This window comes from Spodoptera frugiperda, chromosome 17, assembly GCF_023101765.2.
Source record: "Spodoptera frugiperda isolate SF20-4 chromosome 17, AGI-APGP_CSIRO_Sfru_2.0, whole genome shotgun sequence".
Lineage (NCBI taxonomy): Eukaryota > Metazoa > Arthropoda > Insecta > Lepidoptera > Noctuidae > Spodoptera > Spodoptera frugiperda.
Genome location: NC_064228.1, coordinates 5,246,921 through 5,272,044, shown reverse-complemented (window position 1 = coordinate 5,272,044; position 25,124 = coordinate 5,246,921). Strand labels below are relative to the sequence as shown.

The window sequence follows — 25,124 nt, the reverse complement described above, 5'->3', positions numbered from 1 at the left end:
AAATAAATAAAAACACGTATCTAATATTTTTCATTACCTAACTGACGGACTAAATAGATTTTTAATTTTCATATCCTATCATCATCCCTATTTATGGTTTATTAGCGATTGAGTAAAACCAATTAATGGTTTCATGTATAACATAAGTACAGGCCCAACTGTTGTTCGTTGACATTCTCTATCTATGTTTATTCGCATGTAAACTTAACATGTGCGACATAAGATTTTTATGACGTCATCCGTTGATTTGTTCGTCGATAGTCTATTTTTAACTTCTGTCACTTGTCATGTGTCGCCACAGTAGTATACTTAACAAGTTGTCTCTTTTCAAAGTTCGATATGATCTTATTATCGCTAGGCACTGTAAAAATCAGTACATTATAATAAAACTAGACTTACTTCTCAACAACCCTGTCGTAATCATCAGTGATGATGACTGATGACTTGGTGACCTTGCTCTGGTTGAAGTCCTTGGAGTGCAGATGGTACTGTGTCGTTACCCAACCTATGTACACGTGGGTCGGGTCTTGACCGGGGAAGATTCTGGAAAATTAAATAATTGAGGATTACACCATAAAAAGATGTTAAAGGAGACATTTATTCAGAATTGGAAACCTGAAATTTTCTTATGAAAATGAATTACATTAGACTGGGAATTGAACTCGAGGCAGAGATACATTTCCTGATAAAAAATACAATTATAGAATTTACAACATTTACCTAAATAACACCACAATATAATCCAGGAATTGAATTTGAGACCATATTAAATCAAAACATCAGTTCCAACAGCTCAACTTTTACATGTTTTTTTTAACTGTTTTACAACACAATAATCGAAACACAAAACCTCAACTTCACTATTCACATTCACCAATAGGTACATAAAAAAAATACCAACCTGACTCCATAAAAGTATTCATTGATGAGTTTCAAGCACTCGGCGTCGAAGATCTCGTTACCGACAGTTTCAGTCGTGGACTGCGCAAGAGTGCTCGTTGTCATCTGTTTCCTGTCTTGCGTAGGCGTCGCCATCTGAGCGTTGGACTGTGACGTCATCATCGCAGCGTAGAGAGAGGGACAGGAAGAAAAATAGAATGATAATAATTGTGGAGAAATATGGTAAAAGATTTAAGAACTACTAATTAGGAAGTTAATTATTATAATTTTATACTAATTAGGACATACAATGTTTTTGCTTACCTAAGCAGATGAAACTGTTAAACAAAATTCGATTTAAATTGACTGAAGGGGTGTGAAATAAAATCACAACCAATACCATTGGAACAATTTTAACTTTTTTTAAACTCTTAGACATAAATAAACGTGGTAAATATCCTGGCTCATATTCCAATAATACTATTTTAACTTGTTATTATTTAACACATTGCTTTTTCTATTTTGAATACTATAAAATATGCGATTTTTAATTTCTTGAATAACAAAGCAAGTATTTAACAAGCAGTAGGTATTAAGTTAGTAAGAAAACCTCAATGTAAAATAGATGCGTTGTTAGTTAAAACCAGGTTTATGTGAGGACTTACGTTGAGACCAACTTGGCTCCCGTACAAGTTGGTCCGACTAGGGCGCGCGTTCATGCCGTTATATCTTTGATTCGCCTTGTGAGAAATTAACAAAATCACATGAAAATATTATGAAAAACAAAATGTCGATGTGTGGGGATCGAAGGACCACGTAATTTTGATGTAGAATTGATTTTGGTCCTTATGTGAATTTATCGTTTTTATGAAACAAAAAATGGGTTTGAAATTGAATATCAACCATTAACTTTGTATAGGATATACCACCGTACTCAGAGTTATTTAATAGTTACTTAAACCAGTCCTTAGCAATTGTTTTCGATACAAAATCTTTACTAAGGAATAGTTTGAGTAATCATTAAATGTCTCTGAGTGCGGCAGATAGTGAGATATCTTTATTATGTACCTATAGGATGGTTTTTTTTCTAAAATATGATAAAACGTAGAAGATTTTGGGTTTTATAATGTCATTAACAACTGTTACCAGATTATATTATGAAGTTATGAGCTCTCCCAAGTACTTGACGAGGTATGTAAGAGTCGGAACAAGACAAAAATGAATGACATCTTTTTTTAAATGAATGTTGTATTTTATGGCATCGAAATATCGTGTTGACTTTGAATAACTCTCAAACAAAATTTAGTTAAATATTCCAAAAACCAAAATCAAATTAGAACATTGAAAGCCAAACTTTTTACAGTCGATCATTTTTTGATCTCCTTAGTTTTAAATAAGGATCTGTATGTCCAATTTTAGATTAAAAGAACAATGCAAAATGGACTTTATGTCTTAGTGATAGGGTTTACATACCTGTGACACTTTGATCTGAGGGTTTGGTCTGCGAGGTCCACGTTCAGGTGATACTTCGGTGTCACTGAATGGATCTGGTGTCTTAGACTTACGACTCTTTGCTCGGTCGCTGCTTTCACCACGTTTGCTTCGGAAGAACCTGCGTTGATAATGGTTCAGTGTTTAGTTCTCAGTTCTTTTTTTATATACATATAGCTTTTCATATTATACCTACAGGATATACCCATTATAGATTGGACTTAAAAACAGTATGATATAATCGAACCCGAAACCCCTTACCTTGTTGGTCCTACATACCTATATGTACCGTAGCCTACACTTTTTTTTACCCCAAGGTGGGAAATCCTCCTGGATCATCATCCTCTCGCCCGGGGCGAACGAAAGGGACTGTCAGACTCTTACTGACTAAAACTGACGCAGGTACGAGTGTGCAGTGGGTAACGAAATACTCCCGCAGCTCCCGAATTCGTGGCGGCTTGTCTTGCCACCTCAAGATGCACAGAGGAGTGAGGTGTTGACCTCGTCCGTGCTACTTTACCTTTGCCTACCCTGGTCCAATTACCCATATTAAAAAAAACTGGTACCTATTCTATATTATTATATAAACATTTATTGAAAACTGAACTTACTTGAAAGGTGACCGTCCACGTTTATCCTTCTTATCATCAGGGCTCAAGTTCTGCGCCCCTAGCTCGTATTTAGCCATCTCAGCCTCACTGGTAGACCGATGCATGCCGTTCACTTGACCTGTGTTAGAAAAATATTTTAAAAACTTTGGAAAATTAATGCGGATCGAAGGACCATTATTTTCTTTGTAATTATGTCTCATGCTATATTTGTCGCATTAAGTAATTTTATATTGTAGATTGTTATTAGAGATATCATAAGTTTTAGTTTCAACAACATTGTTTAACTTCAATCTAAGAATATTAGATTGATTATTACTATTTATATTTGCTTTGGTTCAATGATGTAATTATTTTACAGAAATTTGGCTATATAGGGTTTAAAATGGTGAACTCCATTGTTTCTTATTACATTTTACATTGCTATAAAATAAAATAAAAAGCTCATTAAAATTAACGTCAACAGGAGAATAAACCTATAAACATTTAAAATTAGACAGATTTGAAGAAGATAGTATAAAGGCTAAGGGTCCCTGGTGTAACTCGAAATCAGTCGAGTCAAGTCAGAAAGTCGTTATGAAAGAAAGTCGTATAAAAAAGCTTTTGAACACATTCTAACAAGCGAAAACAGTGCTCAAGTGACGAAGTGAAGTGCTAAGTTACTTAGAAAAATAAATTTGTTTTAGTCGTGAGTTTAAAGAAAAATAGATCTTAGTACGATGGCAGTAAGTGTTTTAATTCAGCAATAATGGGTGTTGTAGTGTTACTATTAAAAGTTTGGTGTTGCTTTCCCTAATCAATACATTTCTTGGCATTTCCCTTTCTATTTTTTTTAGCGTTGATATTTAATTTATTTTTCATGTTCGCATTAATTTTTATGTGACTTTGATTTGAAACAATATCAAATTGAACTATTGTTATTTGATCTTTAACTTCAACATTCTTGATCGTAACAACTTTTGCAAAACTTTGCAAATCAGTTCCTTAAGAAGATGATGTGTCGAAGAGACTGCGCACGCTACTCAAGATGAAGTTCTGTGACTCAAAACTACTAGAGCTTTTCTCCAATAATATACGCGAGTAAACCGTGATTTTTTAATTAATTTAGTATGTCTCACGATTGTTATTATTATACAAATAAATCAGTTCCCTATATTATGCGACTCCAAAGACCATTTCAAGAAACACTTACCTTTCACCATTAACCCAAAAACCGTACCCAAAATGAAAGAGTCGACGAAAAAGCGAAACAACAACAGAAAATGATTTGACAACACCAAAGCCAGAGTTAATATCATAAGCATTTATAAATAACCTGGTTGTAAATTATTGTAATTTTGTACAGACACGCCTCTGGTCATCGAACCCTTACGTGGAGGTCTCGACGGTTGCCGCTTGACCTTCGAGCTTGGGACCTCTTCCTGATTGTCCTCGTAGTGCAAACCTATAGCAGGGTGGGGGAAAATTGGGTGTAAAGCGGTTTGTTTGGAGCAGGTGTGTGCAATTGTGCCCAGAAGAATACTTAGGTAAATTTATTTTTCTTATATAAAAATGTTGCCCTATTGTAAATGTAGGATTTCTGTGGTGTTGTTCCATGTTGTGGGTGCGATTACAAACATACAAGTTCACGTATACTTGATACTCAAACCCGAAACAGCAATTTTGTTTTGGTGCGCGGTAGCACTAGTGATATTTAAAGTCAATTTTGTCGATTATTTGACTGAATGTTAAGTCAAAACATTATATTTTGTGCCATATTAAACGACTGTTACAGCGAAAACTACTAAAGTTGATGAATTTTCAAAAAATAATCTGTCTGATAATGCATTTGTATAAGAATATTATTATCTTTCTGATCTCATTTTAATCAATGAGTTAATTCGACCACAATATGCTTTGTAATATAAATAATGTCTATAGGATGTAAAAAGGAGAGTAAAAATGAAACTAAGAATTTTCTGCATTTACATAAGGTGCAATTTTGCATAACAAAAACAAGTGCCAAATAGTATTCCAATTCATTCCGTGTATACACATTGCACACACCTTCCGGAATGGGGTCCACGGTGCAAATCATATTAAAGCGTTGCGGGGTGCTAGGGTATAGTTTATTTACTTTAAAATCAGTAAGTCAGGTATTTCCAAACCATGTTCAAATTATCATCTTAAATAAAACACCCATTACTATTATTATTTTTTAATTGGAAACGGGTCGGCATTTGTTTCGCTCAAAAAAGAAAGCAGAAGAAAAAAGTTGGATCCTCCAAAATTATTTTTTGGTCTAATTTAAATTAACAGTGTATCTTTGACAATAGTCCATTATGTAAATCAAAACTGTTGCATAAAATAAAGTTTTACTAAGTGAAACTAAATTAAAAAAATATTTTCTCTCAATCTTTAATAATAGAACGCTCTATTATGGTGGTCTCAATTAATACACGGAAATTGTGCGATTAAATGTATACATATGTAAAATATATGTTTTTTCATTGGTAATATCTGGCTTACTAAATCTAAAAAGGATAACAAAAACAAGAGGTATTTATTTTGAACCAAAAGGATACTTTAAAACATAAAAGAGATATAAAAGGAATAAGACAGCATCCTCTATTAAACAAATCTGTCATACCTTTAATATCGTTCATGGTGAACCCACTCCTCATGATCTGGTCGATGTGAGCAGGCATCTGGGCTTCCACTGCCTCCTTCATCAGAATCTGCTGGCGTTCCTTGATCTCCACCCAGCGTCTGGCTTTTTCTGCCTCACTGTTGAAGCGTGACACAGAATTAGTAGGAGTAATATGACTTGGGATAGAAAAAAGCTAAACATTTTCACGTCTGAAAACTCATATTTGATGATATCATACCGATGGTTGAAAGGCTATTTGATGTAAGCAAATTTTTTTACGATATTATTTTATATAGGTTTTTTTTATGTTAAATGGGCCGACGTTTGGCCGCTATATATTAGAATAGGTATATTCGGATTCGCCAAATTTATCTCCATCGAATGATGTATATAACTCAAGAAAGTAAAAAATGTCTCTTAGATCAATTATACTTACACATATAATTGATTAACGACGAAATGTTTTAACCCTGACTACTAATTCCCTGACTCATTGACGACTTCAAGTAAACAAACGAAGGAACTTCAAATAACAAACATTTCAACTTATATTGAAAAAAAAAAACTATACAAAAATTTAAACTTATATCCATTGTAAGTATATGTACCTACTCTGATTGAGCAATACACAACACAGATAGTAGCCAAATGCCCGCCATCTGTTAAACTCCGACTCTTAAAATAATATCTGAAACGTGAACTATTTATGTGTAACTTACTCGATGAACTCATTATGACAGATGACAGGAAGAGACAGTCGCAGGAACTCCCAGTTAGCTTTCTCCATAGTCTCGAACGTGTTGTGGGATATCTTCAAGCACGGTGGTGTGTCTAAAGCAAAAAGTATACATTCATCCATCATAAATTTAAGCTGGGATTATAAAGCTGTTATGACGAGCACAATTTTAAACTATTTCTATTTCATCTATATCTATACATATAATAAAATCGTAGAAAAGTGCTGTCTGTACATTGAAAATAAAAATAAAAAAAATAGCAGGGGTTATTGTTATGTCGATGTCGAACCCAAAAATGTAATTAACTTTTTTTTTGTCTGTTTGTCTGTTTGTCTGTTTGTCTGTTTGTCTGTTTGTCTGTTTGTCTGTTTGTCTGTTCGTCTGTGCGCGCTAATCTCAGAAACGGCTGATCCGAGTTGGATGCGGTTTTCACGAATATATTGTGGGATGCTTAAATTTACATTTAGTGTTTGTTTCATGTCAATCGGTTCATAAATAAAAAAGTTATGTCAAATTAAAGAATCACGTCGAACATTCTATGCTTATACCATTAATCTCCGCAACTATTTGACGGATTTGGTTGAAATTTGGTACAGATATAGTTTAGAACCTTAGAAAGGACATAGGATAGTTACATTCATTTAGTTGGGTATCGGCCGAGCGCTTCGGTACTATCGTAAAAGAAGTGTATTATCAGTCGTATGATTATTTGTCTGTAGTGGTCCTGCTGTTTCGTATACCTATTCTAAATAAATTGGTTTCGTTGTATTTGTCAATTAATAAGTTTATTTGTTGGGTTTTCCTGGTTTTCTGGTTAAATTATTTAACATAGGTTTAGTTTGATTAGTAGTTACTGTAGTTAGTTTTTTTAATAAAATTGTAAGTCTAATTTATTAATTAATTAGATAGATTAGATTTAAGTCGTTTCTTTTAAATTATTTAGTTTAAGCTTGGTTATTATAGCATAGAGAATAGGTTGTAATATAATTTATTTTTTTAGGGTTCCGTAGCCAAATGGCAAAAAACGGAACCCTTATAGATTCGTCATGTCTGTCTGTCTGTCTGTCTGTCCATGCGTCCGTATGTCACAGCTATTTATTTCCGAAACTGTTGGGCCTACATAGTTGAAACTTTGTATGATGATGTATATCGTTAACCGCTATTCGAATTTTGAATAAAAATGAATAAATTTAAAAATTAAAGGTGGGCACTCCATATATGGAACTGATTAAAAAAAAAATTTTTTTTCAGCTAACATATCCGTGATGGGTGTCTATGGATAGTTCTTTAAAAAAGACATTAAGGTTCCTAAAACCACTTTTCGTAAAAATCAATTGTTGGAAAGTTAGACGCTTCCAAAGTGGAAAAATGAGTGTCCCCCCCCCTCTAACTTTTAAAATAAGAGAGTGAGAAAACTAAAAAAATATATATGCTGTAGATTTCAATAGAAACTAACAACGAAAATTGGTTTGAACAAGATATCATTATTAGTTTTTAAGAAATAAAACATTTTCAAAAACCGCAAATATAACTTTGTCGTTCATACAAACACTATGTAAAACCAAGTTATTTTACAACTTTTATATTATGTCATCTACTTGCTGCTACGGAACCCTTCATGGGCGAGTCCGACTCGCACTTGGCCGGTTTTAATTGTTATAAATTCGTAATTCGTAGCTTTCTTTAGTTTTAAGTTAATTTTCATCTTAAGTTCGGAAAAATTATATAATATTTCTTTAGTTTAAGTCCGTTTTTACACTATTTTTTTCAATGCCCTAAGTGAGTATACATCTATTAAATTCAAACGCAGAGCTCATTATGTTGATTTTTGAAGAGTTCCCTGGAATATCTTCTACATCTCATTTTTGAAGAGATTCCGCGAGATCGGGAACTATGTGGTTAAAACCAAAAATTTGCCGGAAGTCACTATTCCACGCGAACGAAGTCGCGGGCAAAAGCTAGTTAGTAATAAATTTTAAATATCGAAAACCCGAAAAGTATTTTGATCGACCTGGATATCGAAACTAATTGTTTGGTCGTTGTAGCTACTTCCGCTACTCTTTCTAGCCTCGTCCAATGCTAGAAATGTCGTTGGATGATACCTCCTCCCTCAAAAAAGGTACAACTTAGACTCTCAACAAACTTGACCAAGGCAGGTGACAATTTTATTTATTCTATAAGTTTCAAGCAGGAGGGTTCAACTCTATTTGAGTTTAATAAGAAGCTACATTGAGCTGATTATGATATAATTCTTCCTCTACTAGGTATGCAAATCCAGAGATTAACGTGTTACCACGACCGACGGGTGGCCATAAGTTGATTTCCCACTCGAATAATTTAGTTGTGGTTTCTCTAAATTAAAAGAAATATCTCACCAGATCCAGCAGGTATCCTAGTGACATCAATCCTGGTGTCGATCATCTCGTCCGTGTTCTCGAAGATGGGTTGGTCCTTCGTGTACCAATGTGTCACGTCACGTTTCATGTTGCTGTGGAAAATACAATAGGGTATTATCCTACTAGTCAAATTCAATACTTTTATCGAAATGTCAAAAACGTTACTTTTCTATAAATTTTGTATGACATTGCAAATTATGGCGTCATAATTTTTTTGCGTCAAATAGCATACTTATTAAGCAAAAAATAGCAAGAAAAATTAAATAAATAAGTATATCGTCAAATGAATGAATGAAAATACTATTATTTTGGGATATTTTATTACATTGAAATATCAAAATAATTTATTTATACCTAGGAAACTACCCAATTGTTGATCAAATGTTACATAGAGTGACTGGTGACTGTCGATATTTTATTGTTTTGCTGTTATGATAAAAATTAAACTAATGAATAGACAAACAAAGTTTCTTTGGGAAAGTTGTTTGTAATCATGAGTACAATCACGTGTTTAAATATCGTTCACTAATTTTTAGTAACCTTATATATCGTACAAATGGTATCGGTTTACGTACTATGAAAGAGTTTATAAAAAGATTTATTTGAGATTGCATAGTGGAAAAATATATATTTTTTAACAATTTATTACATAATATTGTTTTATACTTACACACAGAATGGCTCATAGCCTTCCTGAAGACCGCATGTCGTGAAGTATTTCAAAGTGTTGACGTCTTGACCGTATGTCAACCTGTTGGATAAAAAGCAGTTAGAAGAAGTCAAGTGAGAATATTTGTTTCAGTTAAATTAATCAATAAAAGTTCGTTAAATGATGAGAACAAAATTGAAAATCTTAATTCCTAGAGAAACTTCAGAAACTTCTTCATTCACATTCAAAGTAAAAAATAAAATGAATTCTCAATTAGATCTACTGCTCTAACAGTTGTATTTATCCCAAGATACCTTAAAACTTACCTAGCTTTCTGCCCGACTCCCAAAGTACAAGCTGGCACGAAATTATCACCCTGGACATCAGCGAATGTGGTCTCACCACCGAGAGCGTCCATCAACAATTCTCCATTCAGAGAGAAACCTGTTACATCATAAAGTAATGTTAGAAAAATATTCGTTTAAGAATTTCGAGGTCCTATTTTCGTAGCGAAAGACCTTCTGACTTTCTGAGTTAATTATGGTTTTATTATATTTATGTATGTAAATATAATTTATCAAAATAATTATATATATATTTTTTTTAAATTATGAATACATTTAAAATTAATATTTTTTTATAATAGATAGGGTATTCTGATCAGAAAGGTTTTCGTCTATTAAAATAGGACCTCTTTTTACACAACTACGTCTTTTAAAATTGCAATTTCTATTTAATAACATGTTTAGAAAAATCCCCATTTTGGCAATGAATGAATTTAAATAAAAGTTTATAAAGTGACCTGGTCACTAGTACCATCATAAGAACTTAAAACGGGATATTTACCATGATTATTAGTTTTTGCAACAGTGCCAAAATATCGAAAACTCGCAAAATCCAACAAAGATGGTAAATATCCCGTTTTAAATTCTAATAATGAATTTAAATAAATTGAGGATTTTGATAACATGTTGTATGAAGATTTTCAATTACAGAAGTTGCAATCATTCATGCTGTCTCTTTCTTCTAACCATAATTAGAGAAAGACAGCAATATTTATTATGTTTATTAAATAGTTACACACTAAAAGAAACAAATATAGAAAGGGTTTAGTTTGTTATTTAGGATTGTTCAGAAGAAAAATGTTGTGTGATGGGAATTTAGTTTTAATTTGTATTAGCACCAAAGGCGTTTATGGAATGGAAGTTTAAATACCAATTCTTGAATGACACATTTTTGATTTACATAATGTAAAAAAATGTTAATAAATACAAACATTGGTATATCAACTTCCATATTATAAGATCAGAACTACAGATAAAATCGGGTATCTTTGACCCTGTAGGGTAATTTTGACCCATACTTTTAAACCAATGAAAAATAATGAACATAGTGCGCTTCGTTCTGGATTGGTTTTAGTAATGGACTTTGGGTCAAAATTACCCAGGTCATTATAACCCGGTACGTATTAGTTACACGAAGATAAGCCTTTTAGGAATGTTATTTACAATGTTAAAACATGGGTAATGGGTATTATCTAAATTTATGATGTCATAGCTATCTAGACGTCTAGGCTACTCATTTTTTATAACAAAATACTACTTTTACCCGACTGTTGCTAAATGTATGATGATGTTTTCATAATGTAGAGCTATTAATGTAAAGATTTTGATCTTACTCTCTTTAGCAGGGATCATTGTAATTTTTGCTTGCTCCACACTAGGTTTTTCTTCTGTGTCGTGGATGCGTTTACAATTTGTTTAAGGATTTTTTAGGGATTAAGGAGATAAGGGAAAGTGAGAGGTAGAAATTTGAGGATTGTTGGGGATTATGGAGATTGGGACCCTCCCCAATCCCCTTGAAGGTGGAGGGGTAGGAATTTGAAGATTGTTGGAGATTAAGGAGATTGGGGAGAGGGTAGGGGTAAGAATTTGAGGATTGTTGGGGATTAAGGAGATTGGGGAGGGGGGGTAATTGGGCTTACGGTTACCACCTCATTTACACGAAAACTTGGGTAATATCTTAAATCCTGCCCTGAAGGTCCTAAATGATCCCAGTAAAGAGTAGTATGCGATCAATTACAATAATCATGAATGATACTGAACCATAAAAAGTGCGAATTTCATTCAGAGCAAGCAAAGCAATGCGGTGTACTTATGCCGATGTAAGCGATTCGCGTTCAAGCATTCACGACTTTCTTGGCCATTGTGGTAAGCAGGAACATTTTTATTACTTTAAAAGTGACACTTATTTACATAGGAATAAGTTTTATAATACTATAATTATAATAAACATGTATAGAAGAATTGTAAGGGAGGTATAGAGAGAGAGGATTGGTTTAGGAAAATGGACCTTAAGACAAGAAGCACAAGGTTAAAATAGATACTACTTATATCAGGATATTACAAAGCGTTAACATTCATTTCATTGAAGCGATTTTCAATTTATTAAGTTGAAATTGAATAATATTAGTAAACCAATATTAACTGATAAACAATTTACAACTCTATCATAAGAGAAATAAACTTGAAAATTGTTTGTCTACTAACAGTGACAGGAGTTATATTCATTTGAATTTTATATGAAGAATTATCAACCTTAAACCAAAAGAAATAAGACAGAAAATCGCAAACAAATATTAAAGCACACCCTAGGCAGAAAATAGGACCAAAATATAGATATTGGAAGACAAAAAAGATAGTTTTTCTTAATAAAAATGTTCCTGAGACCACATAGAAGCCAGTTTACTTGATATTTACTTATCGTTTTATCAATGAGATCTAGGAACACGCCGACTACGTCGCCCACTGACCATTGCTTGCCGAACGATTCTGTGCTACCGCTGTACACTTTTTCCTCCTTGAAAGTCGGGAAAAATAGTTTTTTACCTTATGTCCAATGGCTTAGAGACGATTTTTCATTGACTATTTAGCTATATTAATGACCTTTACACACTATTTCCTCCTTCAAAGTCGGGAAAAATAGTTTTTTACCTTATGTCCAATGGCTTAGAGACGATTTTTCATTGACTATTTAGCTGTACTAACAACCTTTAGTATCTTGGCTACCACTGAATACGTTTTTGTCCTTGTAAATTGGAAAAAATTACCTTATACCCAATGGGTTAAAGACAATTTTTCATTGACTACTTAACAAGACTAACGATCGTGTGTTTAAACAAAAAATACGCTGTAAATGATACCGTAAATTAAATGAGATTTGATTGAATTTTAATTGATGTCGATTCTTATTATAAATTAAAGTTATAAATGAGCACTGACTTGTAGTGTGACTGAAAGAAAAAAGTATAGAATAAGTTACTCTTGTCTATGGAAAAGTAAAAATAAAAATTCGACCACTCCATAGATTTCATTGTGCTTTAGAACAGAAATTAATGGAGCTGTCAGTCACATACAATTATTTTTTATTACCGTTGGCATTTCGATAGAAAATTAAAATTTTCCACAGACAAAAAGTACCGTCACATTTTATTAAATAAAAAAAAAAGAAAATTACGCGAAATGGATAATGGTCTTTTAGCTCACACAAACGTGAATATAGAAAGAATAACGAACTACATAGTTTCAACACTTAGACAACATTTATTTAAAGGTTTTTTAATAGAATTTGGGGCAAACAGATATAATACAACAGAGGTCAGCAGGAAAGGTGTTTGACGGAATATTACCAGAGTTAACCACATAGTTACAGAAGGAGAATACCTGGTTAAAAGGTGCTATTCTGATTAATTAAAAAAAATATTTACTTCATTAAAAACTACCAGAACATCGGAATAGATTATACCATTGTAGTAATAATAGTTGTCTTATTTGTAAAATCTAAATTGCTTTTACGTCAAACATTGTTTCTCAGTAAGCGAATTATGTATGTGATTCTTAATGAGAAATAAATAAATTCTAAATCTAAACTAAATTCGGTTTAGATTTTAACAAAATCAGCAAAAACTTGGAATTTTTACTGCCGAAAACGTCAATTTCTACCTGTTTACTCAAAGGAAAGTACCGACTATGTATTTATGTATATTTGTGTTAGAGAATCTGTTAATATAAAACCTACGTTTCATTAAAGTAGTTTTAAAACCCTAAAATGAGAAAAAAACTGTGTATATGTTTTAAATGTAATACAGAAATTTGGTCCTTCAGTCCACCTGCCTAAAGACTATTTTGGTGTATCTATTTTGGCAATCAGAATAGCACCTCTTTTCCCTATGTGTGGTAACTCACTAATGGTTTGATCTGTGACATCGAGGAAGCAGCCGACTATGTCACCGACTTTGAGCTGAAGCCCGAATGTATCGGACGCCCCGCCGTGTACTTTTAGCGACTGAAGTAAATGGAAATTTAATCTCTATTTCTATGTACTTAAGAGTTATTATTGATTGATGATACGATGGTACATGTAACGTTTTGACAAGACGTATCATTATTTGAACTGTATACTTAGGATCCTTTTAGTTTCATGACACATACATTGCGAATTGAACTGTATTCAATATGATATAAGATATATTTTTGTCTGAAGATGCAATGTCTTTAAAGATCAAATTTAGAATTAATGTTTTATGAAAACCAAACCCTAATTTAAAATAACTTTAGACACAAGATATACTAATGAATCTATGAAATGTTTTTTTATCAAAATTGCCTATCTATTTCTTTTAAAAAAGAAAATAACTTCTATTACCTAGAAAATAAAGTATAAATTATTATGTGTGTGACAAATATTGGTTGTACACTTACATTGTATCCATCGAATGCCCAGGAGTTTTCATCTTGGCCAAGCATCATGCCTGGAGCCATATCAGCGTGAGCCCAACCCACCTGTGGAAGAAAAATAATTTAATAATAGGTTCAGTATTGAAATACTTACTTTTGAGTTAAATAGATAAAAATATAATATGGTTTTTTTTTGAGTGGGGAAAATCATCCAATGACTTCTCCCGCCTTGGGCGAGGCGAGAGAGAGTGTCAGACTATTACTGAATAAAAACCTCCCCGTTCCTTCTACTGCTTATCAAGCCGGAGTCCCGGTAAACACGCTAGGCAGTCTGCAGCTCCGGATCAAGCAGATAATAGGGTAGATGACATTTTTTTGCTTTTAAGGTCCGTCTTGAAGATTATTTTAAAATATTAGACAGGTCGGAAGGTTGGCAAACCCAACATCATTAACTTACCCTCATTGGCCCAGCTGTAAGGATCTCGAACTCGAAGTACCACTTTCCGGAGCCGACGGCATAGTTCTTCTCGGCTCGGTACGTTCTGAATTCTGCTTGCTTCTGCTTTGATGCTTCTAGCAACAGTGCTGTGGAGAAACACAAACACATTGATTTTCACATGCTCATTGATTTTCTGTTTATGGATAATTACTCTTTTCTGCGATAAGGGGATGAGTCATACATTATTCTTGGAAATTACAAAAAATAAATTATTTTACTGTTATTGTCACTTTTAATTTTTAGGCATTAAAAATAGCATCAACTTAATAGACTGAAATTGTGTCCAGTATATGACAATAGGTCACCCTCTATTACATTGGACTTATAATACTAAATGGTGAAAAGTGGAGGTGTAATTGTATAGCGGCATTACGTGCCTCACTCTTTGGGGATAAAAGGCGTGACATTGCATTTAAACAAACGCATCTACGTAATGCCATAATCAATTATTAAACAAATATAAACCCTAACAACAACATTAAAAGATCAAAATTAAAAATAAACATTTCTTATTGAAAACCAAACTTTATAACTAATCAATCAAAGTTCATTTTCGAACACCAACATACCTTCATGCTGTTCCCCAGTGGGGGGATCCAGGTTGTATCCGTAGACGAGTAAAGTCCTCACGGTTTCCGAGGCGGTGTCTCTGTTGGCCTTCTTTATAGCGTCATCTACCTTCGGGTAGGGCACCAGGTGAGGTGATCGGTGCATGTCGGGGTCCTATAATATGTGGGTCATGTTAGAAATTTGTTTGAAGTAAAGATGAGTAGAATTGTACAATTACTCCTATGTTATTATAATACAATAGTACAATTGCCCCTATATTACAGGATTGGTGTTATCAAATAAAGTGTTTTCATATAAAACGGCCTTATTACCCCTTTTCCCAATCCCCGATTTGCCAACAACCCTTAAATTCCTAACCCCCAAAAGGCAACGCACTTTTAATGCCTCTGATGTTTCGGGTGTCCCTGGACGAAGGCGATTGCTTACCATCAGGCGATAAATCTGCTCGTTTACCGACTTATACCATAAAAAAAGTTTAAAAAAACTTCAAGGTCAAAATTCTGTCAGTAAAATGAAAGTAATATTAAGTAAGTAACAAATAAAATACACATTTAAGTTAATTATAGATTAAATATATCGTAGAGATATACAAAATATTATTTATTTATCAGGGAACAAACGGTCACACAGTTTTCATCTTATAAATGTAAACATTAACATAAACAGACCTATAATTTCCTTAATGTAACAATACATATTTATAGCATAATATTACCAAAATATCAAAAACTATTTAGCAAAAATTCTGGAGGCAAAAATAACGCCATGGAGACAAAAGTGATTGGCGCTAGCGCAGGATTTGCCTTCAACAGATTTCTGTAGGCAGTCAAAGTGTTAAACAAAGAATCCATGCAGCCTTAGTAGTAAGTAGTCTTCTTTCTTGATCGTTGACGTACACAGAAACATCTTGCTGTGACCCTCACACCTAATAAAAGCGTCACATACTAAGTGTGAGAGTCACAGCGCATGTGACTGGTTGTATCCTTGGGTAGAAAGCAACGAAATACAGTAGTGAGGTGATTCAACAAACATCTTGGTTGAACATTGTAGACTGCATTGGTTAGTAGTGCCACCTACCAGGTCCATTTTATAACTTGTCTTCACTATCCTTACATTGTATAAGTGCGGAATAATTGATTATTTGTTGATTGTCACATTTATTTCTCCTTGTATATATTATTTTGCAGATGTCTGCAAATATATTTGGAAATAATGGTGTTTATATTTTATCAGTAGGTACTATTTTATGTGCATGGTGTACATTTACATAACATTTCTGAAAATCAAATCGACCAATTCCTTAACATTATCAAAAATGAATCTTAACATCCTACTCCTAAAGCACACAATCCCTTACACCATACTAAGTTCTAATCAATATAATTTAAAAATGAACTCTAATCTCTACCCACAAAATCCAAAATCCCTTACCTCATTAAGTCCATAAGTCCAGCCCTGCTGTATCCTCTCCCTGGCCCAGAGATTGTGCGTGTTCTCAGCGAGCTGGTCGACGAGCTCGTCCATCTTGGGTGTCAGGGTGACAGCACTCAGGTCCAGGGGTGCTGGCTTGTAGCCGTTTGACTGCGGACCAACATGTTATTGGCTATAGATATATATATCTTGGGTGTCAGGGTGACAGCACTCAGGTCCAGGGGTGCTGGCTTGTAGCCGTTTGACTGCGGACCAACATGTTATTGGCTATAGATATATATATCTTGGGTGTCAGGGTGACAGCACTCAGGTCCAGGGGTGCTGGCTTGTAGCCGTTTGACTGCGGACCAACGTATTGTTATTGGCTATAGATATATATATCTTGGGTGTCAGGGTGACAGCACTCAGGTCCAGGGGTGCTGGCTTGTAGCCGTTTGACTGCGGACCAACGTATTGTTATTGGCTATAGATATATATATCTTGGGTGTCAGGGTGACAGCACTCAGGTCCAGGGGTGCTGGCTTGTAGCCGTTTGACTGCGGACCAACGTATTGTTATTGGCTATAGATATATATATCTTGGGTGTCAGGGTGACAGCACTCAGGTCCAGGGGTGCTGGCTTGTAGCCGTTTGACTGCGGACCAACGTATTGTTATTGGCTATAGATATATATATCTTGGGTGTCAGGGTGACAGCACTCAGGTCCAGGGGTGCTGGCTTGTAGCCGTTTGACTGCGGACCAACATTTTATTAATTGCTTAAGTAATTATTGGAATGAATTTGTTACTCTTATAAAATTACTAGCTTCTCCCCGCGACTTCGTCCGCGGAAAAAAATGGGGATGAAAAATAGATGTTGGTCGATTCTCATAGATATCGGATAAGCACAAAAAAAATCATCAAAATCGGTCAAGCCGTTTCGGAGGAATATGGCAACGAAAACTGTGACACGAGAATTTTATATATTAGAAAATGTGTGTTATAAAATCTCTTATAAAATGCAATATGGAATGGAGCATACACTCAAAAAACATGTATGTCTAAGACATAAATTTTTAAAAGTGTTGGTCTACCTCAGGGTTCGCTCTTAGGACCACATCATATTTTTGTTATGTATTTGTGGCCACTGACACCAACAAACCAGGCATACATATATTTTAGGCAAAGCGTTTTGGTCTTACTATTTCTGCTAATTAAAAAAGCATTACACATTTTTTTCTTTTAAAGATCGTTGCCTCGGACTAGAATTTTCTCGGGATGTGTTTACAAACATATAAGTTTATATACACATGTAACGATTTATGACTCACATAAAGAGTTGTTCCGTACGGGAATCGAACCCGCTACACGTTGCGCGGCAGTCGGTTGCCCAGTCACCGCGCCAACCATGGAGTACATTACATATAATTAATTTCATGTTACCTGCATGAACGGTTCGTTCGGCAGACGAACGTTGCGTATGCGCGCCGGCGGCTTGTCCAAGCTGATGTAGTAGCCTAGGGCCAGGATGGTCCTAGAATAAATAAAGATCACCTATAATAACTTAAAATAAAAGTTAAAATAGCACCAAATATAGTGCGAGTACTACAACAATATTTAAATTAGAAAGTAACTGTCATACTCAGAGAAATTTAATGATTCCTAAACTCAGACTTTAGCAATTGTTTTCGGAACAAAATCGTTACTAAGGAATAGTTTACGTAGTCATTGAATGCCTCTGAGTACGGCAATAATTTTTGGAAAGCATTAGCGAGAAATTATAGTACCAAAAATGTATTGTGTTCTTTGCTATCAAAAGTGGTTATGAGATTGAAACGAATTTTATGATTTCGACTTGAAAACCAAAAAAAAACAGATAAGAAAGTATATAATAATATGTCAAGTATCGATATAATTATAAATTAATTTATGTTTATACTATTTGAACAAAAGCTGTTATTGCACCTACTGTTGTCTCTCTGCATCACCCTAAGGTTGACTGTTAGAGAATACCAAATTGGTATTAAGTCCACCTTTGTATATTTGTACATGAAGTGTAAATAACATAGAATAAATAAGACAATCGAATTGAAGCTCTGTTATATACATAAATAAGGTCCGTACTTGAGTGTTTGCACAGCAAGTTGTATGTCGTATCGTTTCTCGGCGGGCGGCAGACGCTCGAAGGGCACGAGGCACGGGTGGATCTTGTGCAGGTCGTCGCGCTGGTCACCGTACATCCAGCCCGCCTCGATCTATAACGGAAAGATTATAAAAAAATGAGTAAAGTTTTTGATAACGATTAACACTTTAAACGCCACGGGGGTCACCGGTGACCGACGTTAGCGGAGGATTTGCCTTCAACAGTTTTCTATTGGCAGTCAAAGACTTAATCTATCGTGTGCCGAAACGCAGACCCACGCGAGACAAAATGTATTCTTTATTGTGTCTTATATACCGGCAGTCAAGCCGTTAGTGGTACAAGATGAAAACGTCTTTGTCAATCATTAATTAAAAATATACATTTTGATGCTTTTGTACCTACGTGATATTTAAATGCGAAAACCTTTTAAATTTTGAGATAGATGCGGTACGGTGAAAATCTTTTACCAGTGAGTCTGCAAAGATCCTTTATTCAGGTTTCTAAAAGCTTCACTAGTAACCCGATCATGTGTAGCATATCATATTTATGGCTTACCTTGTTCATGGCCCACATTTCATGAATGTTTTCAGCTAACTTGTCTCTGATCTGTTCTACGTATGAAGGCAGTGGTATCTGAAAACAAATACGAAAACATTATTAAAAAATATTGGTATTGTGCTCATAGTTCAAAACCACAACGAAGAGGGAACGCATGGTATTTAAATGATCAAAATGAGTATACAAATAGAATTTTAGTGTGCAATTATTCGATCTATTTTAAATATTAAAAAAAGATACCTAGACCTGAAACAACAATTTGTGGATCACACAAAAAGTGCCCCGTGTGGGAATCGAACCCGCTACACGCTAAGTGGCAGCTAGTTGCCCAGCCAGCGCACCGATAATACTGACAACAGATTGCCGAGTTTCTAAAAATCTGATTAAACTTGAAATCACAAACTTAGCAGTTACTATAACAATACCTAAATCACGAAAAAAAACCACCAAAAATGATCTTACCTGCAAAGTATCAACAGGGGTAGGCACAAAAGCCGTATCATCCTGTACCAGCGGCGGTCCAGCCAAGGCTCGTTTGGCCAGGTTCCCGAAGTAGAAGCAGGGCTCGAGGCTGAGGATCTGCTGCGGCAGCAGGGACTCCACCAGGGGGGAGTACCCCTCCGGAGCCGCGTACCGCAGCCGCCCGTGCTCCCCGCCTAGTAGGAAACGGCAACTGGAGGGGGAGGGGTAGGTGTAAATATTGAGTAAGGATAATGTTTTCATTAAATAGTCATTATCTACACTTTTAATCTCTTATTACTATTAAACTTGTAATTTCTAAAACCTAATTTTATTTTATTAACTATATATTTATTTTTATTAAAAAGTATTGCCCCACATTAGGTTTGTCTCCTGTATCGTGGGTGCGTTTACAAACATACAAGTTCATAAACACATCACCCCCAGATCCGAACCAACAATTTGATCAAACAAAGAGTTGCTCCGTGCGGGAATCGAACCTGCCACCTTTTACATCGCCGACAGTTCCCCAGTCACTGCGTCAAAGTTATAAAGGAAATTTGTTATGATTCCATGGACATTCGCAACACCAGTGGCGTTACACGTACGTTGCCGGCCTTTTGGGGGATAGGGATTAAGGGTTGTTGGGGAATCGGGGATTGGGGAGATTAGGAAGGGGGTAATTTATCTGACGAGGATGATAATATAAGAAAAGAATTCTCCTCACCTCAGCTTGCTAGAACAGCTGATGACGGGGAAGAACATGCCCTCCAGGTTGAAGTTGGTGAAGGAGCCCGTCACTCGCACGCCGTTGAACATGAAGTTGATGATAGGCACCGTCAGGTCCAAGGCGCAGCCGATCACGTCACCTGGTATAGGAAAATACTCATATTATAAGTGGCAAGTAATAGTAAAATAGCTTAAGTAACTAAAATTCGAGATTTAACCGCCGCACTCAGAGTCATATAATGGTTGCTTAACCCAGTCCTTAGCTATTGTTTTCAGAACAAAATCGTTACTAAGGAACTGTTAAAATAATCATTAACTGTCTATGATGTAAATAGCTTTTACATTGAGTTTAGGTTTCCATATTTCCATCAATTAACATAACTTGGACATTTTGCTTGTAATCTTGTAATAATCAAAATTAACCACATTTTTAAGGTGCATCATTAGACATTTTCCCGCCAAAACGATTACCGCGTTGTATTACCTATACGAGTATACACAATGTAGAGTATTTTATATCACTTTAACTGTATAATGTTTTGACTGAAACTATAAAATTATGCATGTATTTTTACTAATAAATAAATAAATTTCTTATCTCTCTCAGTTCGCTCGTACGAAAGAGCGGACTGCTCACAAGTTGTAGAAGTTTGAATTTAAAGTAAAAGTTGTTATATGTAGATACTCACCTTTCCTAATATAAGGCTCCTCAGCATGAGTCCTGTTAACCTGTGTCTTCCTGCCACCAGACCAGAGGTATGCTCCATCGAAACCGTACGAGTATAGATCGTCTCCCACTCCGTTACCTCCCCACTTCTCACCACCGCCAGGGTAGGGAACGTAGCTGAAATTAAAATTATATTATATAATTACTAACAAATCTTCACATACATATCGTGTAAACTCTGAAATAAACTTATTATTATTATTATAATAAAATAATAATTAAATTTCATTGAATTTAGGAAACATTTCAAAATAGCGTATTAAGGTAAGTCCTCAGGCTCGCATCATACGCATCGCACGCCATGGATTATAATTTGTCTTGTATTTAAACTCATACAACTGCGGCCACTGATCCGCATTGTACGGACCGCATCATCAGCAATGCCTACATGCGATGCGTGCTGATGACGTCATACGGAATGCGTGCGATGCGTACGATGCGGGCATGTGGACGCACACCTATCACGTGACAGATGACAGATGACAGAAGTCGCACATAGATTATCGACGAGCAAAATCAATGGATGACGTCAAATGTATCCTGCATCGCACATGTGAAGTTAACATGCGAATTAATACGGATAGAAAATCCCAATGAACAACAGTTGGGCAGAAAGCCTGCCAGGTACGATCACCGCGCCTGGACGGAGAATCCTCCTTTTCTTAGGGAACTTTACTCTCTGTTCCCTAAACCTTTAATATCTTACTCGAAGCCATTACAGATGGCTATAAGCTTTGCGAATAAGATAACAAAAATTTCTTACCCAGTAGTATTAGCCCATCCGATTCTGAGATGAGGCATCATATGTGTGGTCTTCTCAATATGGTCCATGGTCACTTCGAAGTACCATTTACGGTACACTGCCGACCCTTCTACGCGTCCCACGAAGATATTTGGACGAACACTGTGAAATAGAAATGGAATTAAGATTTTTGGAATAAGGAACCTTATTGTAAGCTTTTTTACAAAACAATATGGTTGAACATCTTTTAAATGCCTTGTTGGAAAGCCGGGCAAGGTGTTACGGGTTTGATTCCTAGGTCAGGCAAAGTAATAAGTATTTTTGGTTTTTCGAAAATTTCTCAGTAGTTATTATTAGAACTTATGACGGGATATTTACCATGTTTATTCATTTTGGTGAGTTTCCGCAACTATGAATAAACATGGTAAATATCCCGTCATAAGTTCTAATAATGGTGTTAGTGACGATGTTAGTTTAAAAACTTATTCTCAATAGTTGCACAGAGTTTGGAATTGTGCCCAGTATATGGCAATAGGCTCACCCCTTCTTACATAGGACTCATAACACAAATGTGAAAAGTGGGTGTACATTGTATAGCGGCATTACGTGCGGTAATGTGCATCTCTGACTATCCCTTCAGGGATAAAAGATGTGATACAGATCTTTTAAATAATGATAGTTGCCATTGCTTGTTGAGCATGATCAAGTGAAATGGAACCCTATTTTTATACCAATAAAGTTCAAACTCACCTCGACACGTGGTCTACTAAGGCGGTCTGCAGTAGTAAGTTCTTGCCAGGCAGTAGATAGTCACAGATATTGTTTTGCGACGAACGGACGGCCACTCCGTTACCGACGCAGAGTGAACATAGGACATCTAGTACTTTCGGATCACGACCGTGTTTCTCAAGCAGAGAGATTATCACTTTTATGTGTTCATCCTGCAATTAAAATAATTAATTAGTTTTTAGATACATATGATTGTCAAGGAGTAAAGCCATGTTTCGGGATTGCTGGGTTAGTTTGACCAGAGTGATGCCACAACCGCACAGAACACTGGCGTGAAACAACGCTTGCGTTGTTTTGTGTTGTGTTATTGGAGACCTACCCCTTTCCCATCCCTAAATTAGTAACACCCAAAACGCTTCTATTCCCTCACCCAATTCTCAAATCAGGGATTTGAGACGCGACAAACGTCAGACAACGCCCTGTAAGTCCTCTGATGTTGCGAGTCTATCCATTGGCGGTGCTAGTTGCTTACCCTCAGGTCATAATAAGTCGGCTCTATTTCTGATCTATCCTATAAAACAAATGCTTAAGCATTTAACCATTTATGTCAATAGTTTTATTAGTCTACGCCACGGACATGGACATAAACAGTCACGAGATATTTTTATCGAAGCTCTACTGGGACTTTGTACTTTTTCATATACAAATAAAAAGTATAAGAGTATCAGAGCGTGACAATCACCGCGTCGTATGTCGCGGAATGCTACTCATGCATATGAACCTCTAGCATGGCTTGAAACTAGTCGACTTCTTCGTCAAACAGTTACGTGAGTAAGCCGATAGCATAATAATTAATTTAGTATGTCTAAGGTTATAAATAAAATGTATCAGTTTCCACTCACCCTCATCATATTCAGCGCCTCAGGCGAGTCGATGAGCACGCAATGCAGTACGTCCAACATGCCGGTCCCCTCCCCCGAGGCCTGCGAGCCCAGGCGGGAGAACAACCAGTTCAGGCGGTTCGAGTTGGCGAACTGAGCACAGTTCGTGTGGTTGCCCTTGATTATGGCCGCTGTGGAACAAATTATGGGTTTTATTAGGTTTTTTTTTTATATTGGGAATTTGCTTGTAATCGTTTTTATCAGGTTTTGTAATATTGGGAATTTGTTTGTAATGGTTTTTATGACAGACTGATGGAATAATGTTTTTGTATTTACCAGTTAGTGCGGTGTTTTTTGTTCATTGTCAAAATGGACTGGAAAAATGTACCAGAGAAAATATGTATTTTTAACGACTGGAGTTTCTTGCTCGTTCATCTCCATTCGAAGCTACACTTTGGAATGAGCAAAGGGCTTCACTAAGGGACCGACCAACAGACAGAAATTTTTTAACATTATAATATTTGCTTTGACCTTCAAAACGCCTTCCAGGTCTATTTGAAATAAATAACTGTTAACTTAGACGTTGACTTACCAAGCAATTGATACAGGTACCCGGAGATCATCTCCCAGCTCTGTCCAGACTCGTCTCCCGCCAGGAACCCGGCGAGGAATCCCTGCGACGTGATGACGTTGATCTTGTCGATAGCTTCCAGGATCAGGTTGAGGATGCCCTCCTCTTGGAACAGGTCCTGACGGTTGCGGAGCGCGCGGAATTTGTTCTGTTTCTCTTCGTGTTCTGTAATGAGATAATAAATGTATTGTTCTTAATAGCTTCTGCTAGTGGCTTTGCCCACGTTTCCATGGGATAAAATTCATATAGAATTTCTTATATCGTCAAAAATATAGGATTATGTCACATTAGGCTAGTGTAAAATTAAACCAGTAAAATTCAATATTTTTTTTCGAAACGTCAAAAACTATATTTTTTATGCGTTATGACGCAACAAAATAGTACGTTATGACGTCATTAGATTTGTACGTCAAATAGCAGACTTATTTCTAGACAATTAGCTAGAAAAATCGAAAATTAAGTAAATCCTTAAAGTCTATGTATGAATGAAGTGTGATTATTTTAACTTAAGTCCAGTATCATGAAATATAGATCACCACTTACCCATATCCTCGTCTGGCTGCGCGAAGTAGTTGATGAGATCTTCGAGACACATCACCATCTCTCCGAGGTTGACTGATGCGAAGAACATCGAGTGACGGCGGTTCTCTTGCAGGGTTTCAAGGCCACTGGAAAAATATTTTTAAAATGAATATTTATTTGTTAGGAAAACAAGTTTCTATACAAAAAATAAACTATAAGAATGTAAGTTAGGCATTTTATTTAAACGAAGTCAAAAATGGAGGTTCTCAGTTTGACCTGTATGTATGAGTATGCATGTATATTTGTGCGCGATTATCTCACGCTTGGCTATAGCGATTTTGATGCGGTTTCCAGCTTAGTATTTTTTAGACTTAGGAGAAGGTTTTAGGGATATCGCCTG

At 35.5% G+C, this 25,124-nt stretch overlaps 1 protein-coding gene across 37 annotated transcripts in view; it reads right to left on the bottom strand.

The window, feature by feature from the left end:
- LOC118276673 (ryanodine receptor) overlaps positions 1-25,124 on the bottom strand; it is a 186,386-nt gene that overhangs the window by 68,917 nt on the left and 92,345 nt on the right. For 17 of the 37 annotated variants that reach the window (XM_050699838.1, XM_050699840.1, XM_050699830.1 and 14 more), the window contains 27 exons: positions 24,746-24,870; positions 24,164-24,367; positions 23,593-23,762; positions 22,712-22,902; positions 21,983-22,123; positions 21,182-21,336; positions 20,491-20,632; positions 19,767-19,977; positions 19,302-19,379; positions 18,728-18,858; positions 18,047-18,137; positions 16,626-16,775; positions 15,194-15,347; positions 14,583-14,710; positions 14,150-14,230; positions 12,149-12,248; positions 9,716-9,833; positions 9,411-9,491; positions 8,720-8,832; positions 6,327-6,438; positions 5,608-5,744; positions 4,294-4,422; positions 2,982-3,099; positions 2,353-2,491; positions 1,545-1,619; positions 902-1,047; positions 400-543 (listed from right to left, as the gene is read on the bottom strand). In XM_050699838.1, coding sequence (XP_050555795.1) covers positions 400-543; positions 902-1,047; positions 1,545-1,619; positions 2,353-2,491; positions 2,982-3,099; positions 4,294-4,422; positions 5,608-5,744; positions 6,327-6,438; positions 8,720-8,832; positions 9,411-9,491; positions 9,716-9,833; positions 12,149-12,248; positions 14,150-14,230; positions 14,583-14,710; positions 15,194-15,347; positions 16,626-16,775; positions 18,047-18,137; positions 18,728-18,858; positions 19,302-19,379; positions 19,767-19,977; positions 20,491-20,632; positions 21,182-21,336; positions 21,983-22,123; positions 22,712-22,902; positions 23,593-23,762; positions 24,164-24,367; positions 24,746-24,870 — 3,564 coding nt within the window. Of the gene's footprint in view, positions 1-399; positions 544-901; positions 1,048-1,544; positions 1,620-2,352; positions 2,492-2,981; positions 3,100-4,293; positions 4,423-5,607; positions 5,745-6,326; positions 6,439-8,719; positions 8,833-9,410; positions 9,492-9,715; positions 9,834-12,148; positions 12,249-13,633; positions 13,734-14,149; positions 14,231-14,582; positions 14,711-15,193; positions 15,348-16,625; positions 16,776-18,046; positions 18,138-18,727; positions 18,859-19,301; positions 19,380-19,766; positions 19,978-20,490; positions 20,633-21,181; positions 21,337-21,982; positions 22,124-22,711; positions 22,903-23,592; positions 23,763-24,163; positions 24,368-24,745; positions 24,871-25,124 lie in introns of all 37 variants that reach the window. The other 20 variants (XM_050699852.1, XM_050699864.1, XM_050699832.1 and 17 more) reach the window with 5 other exon arrangements.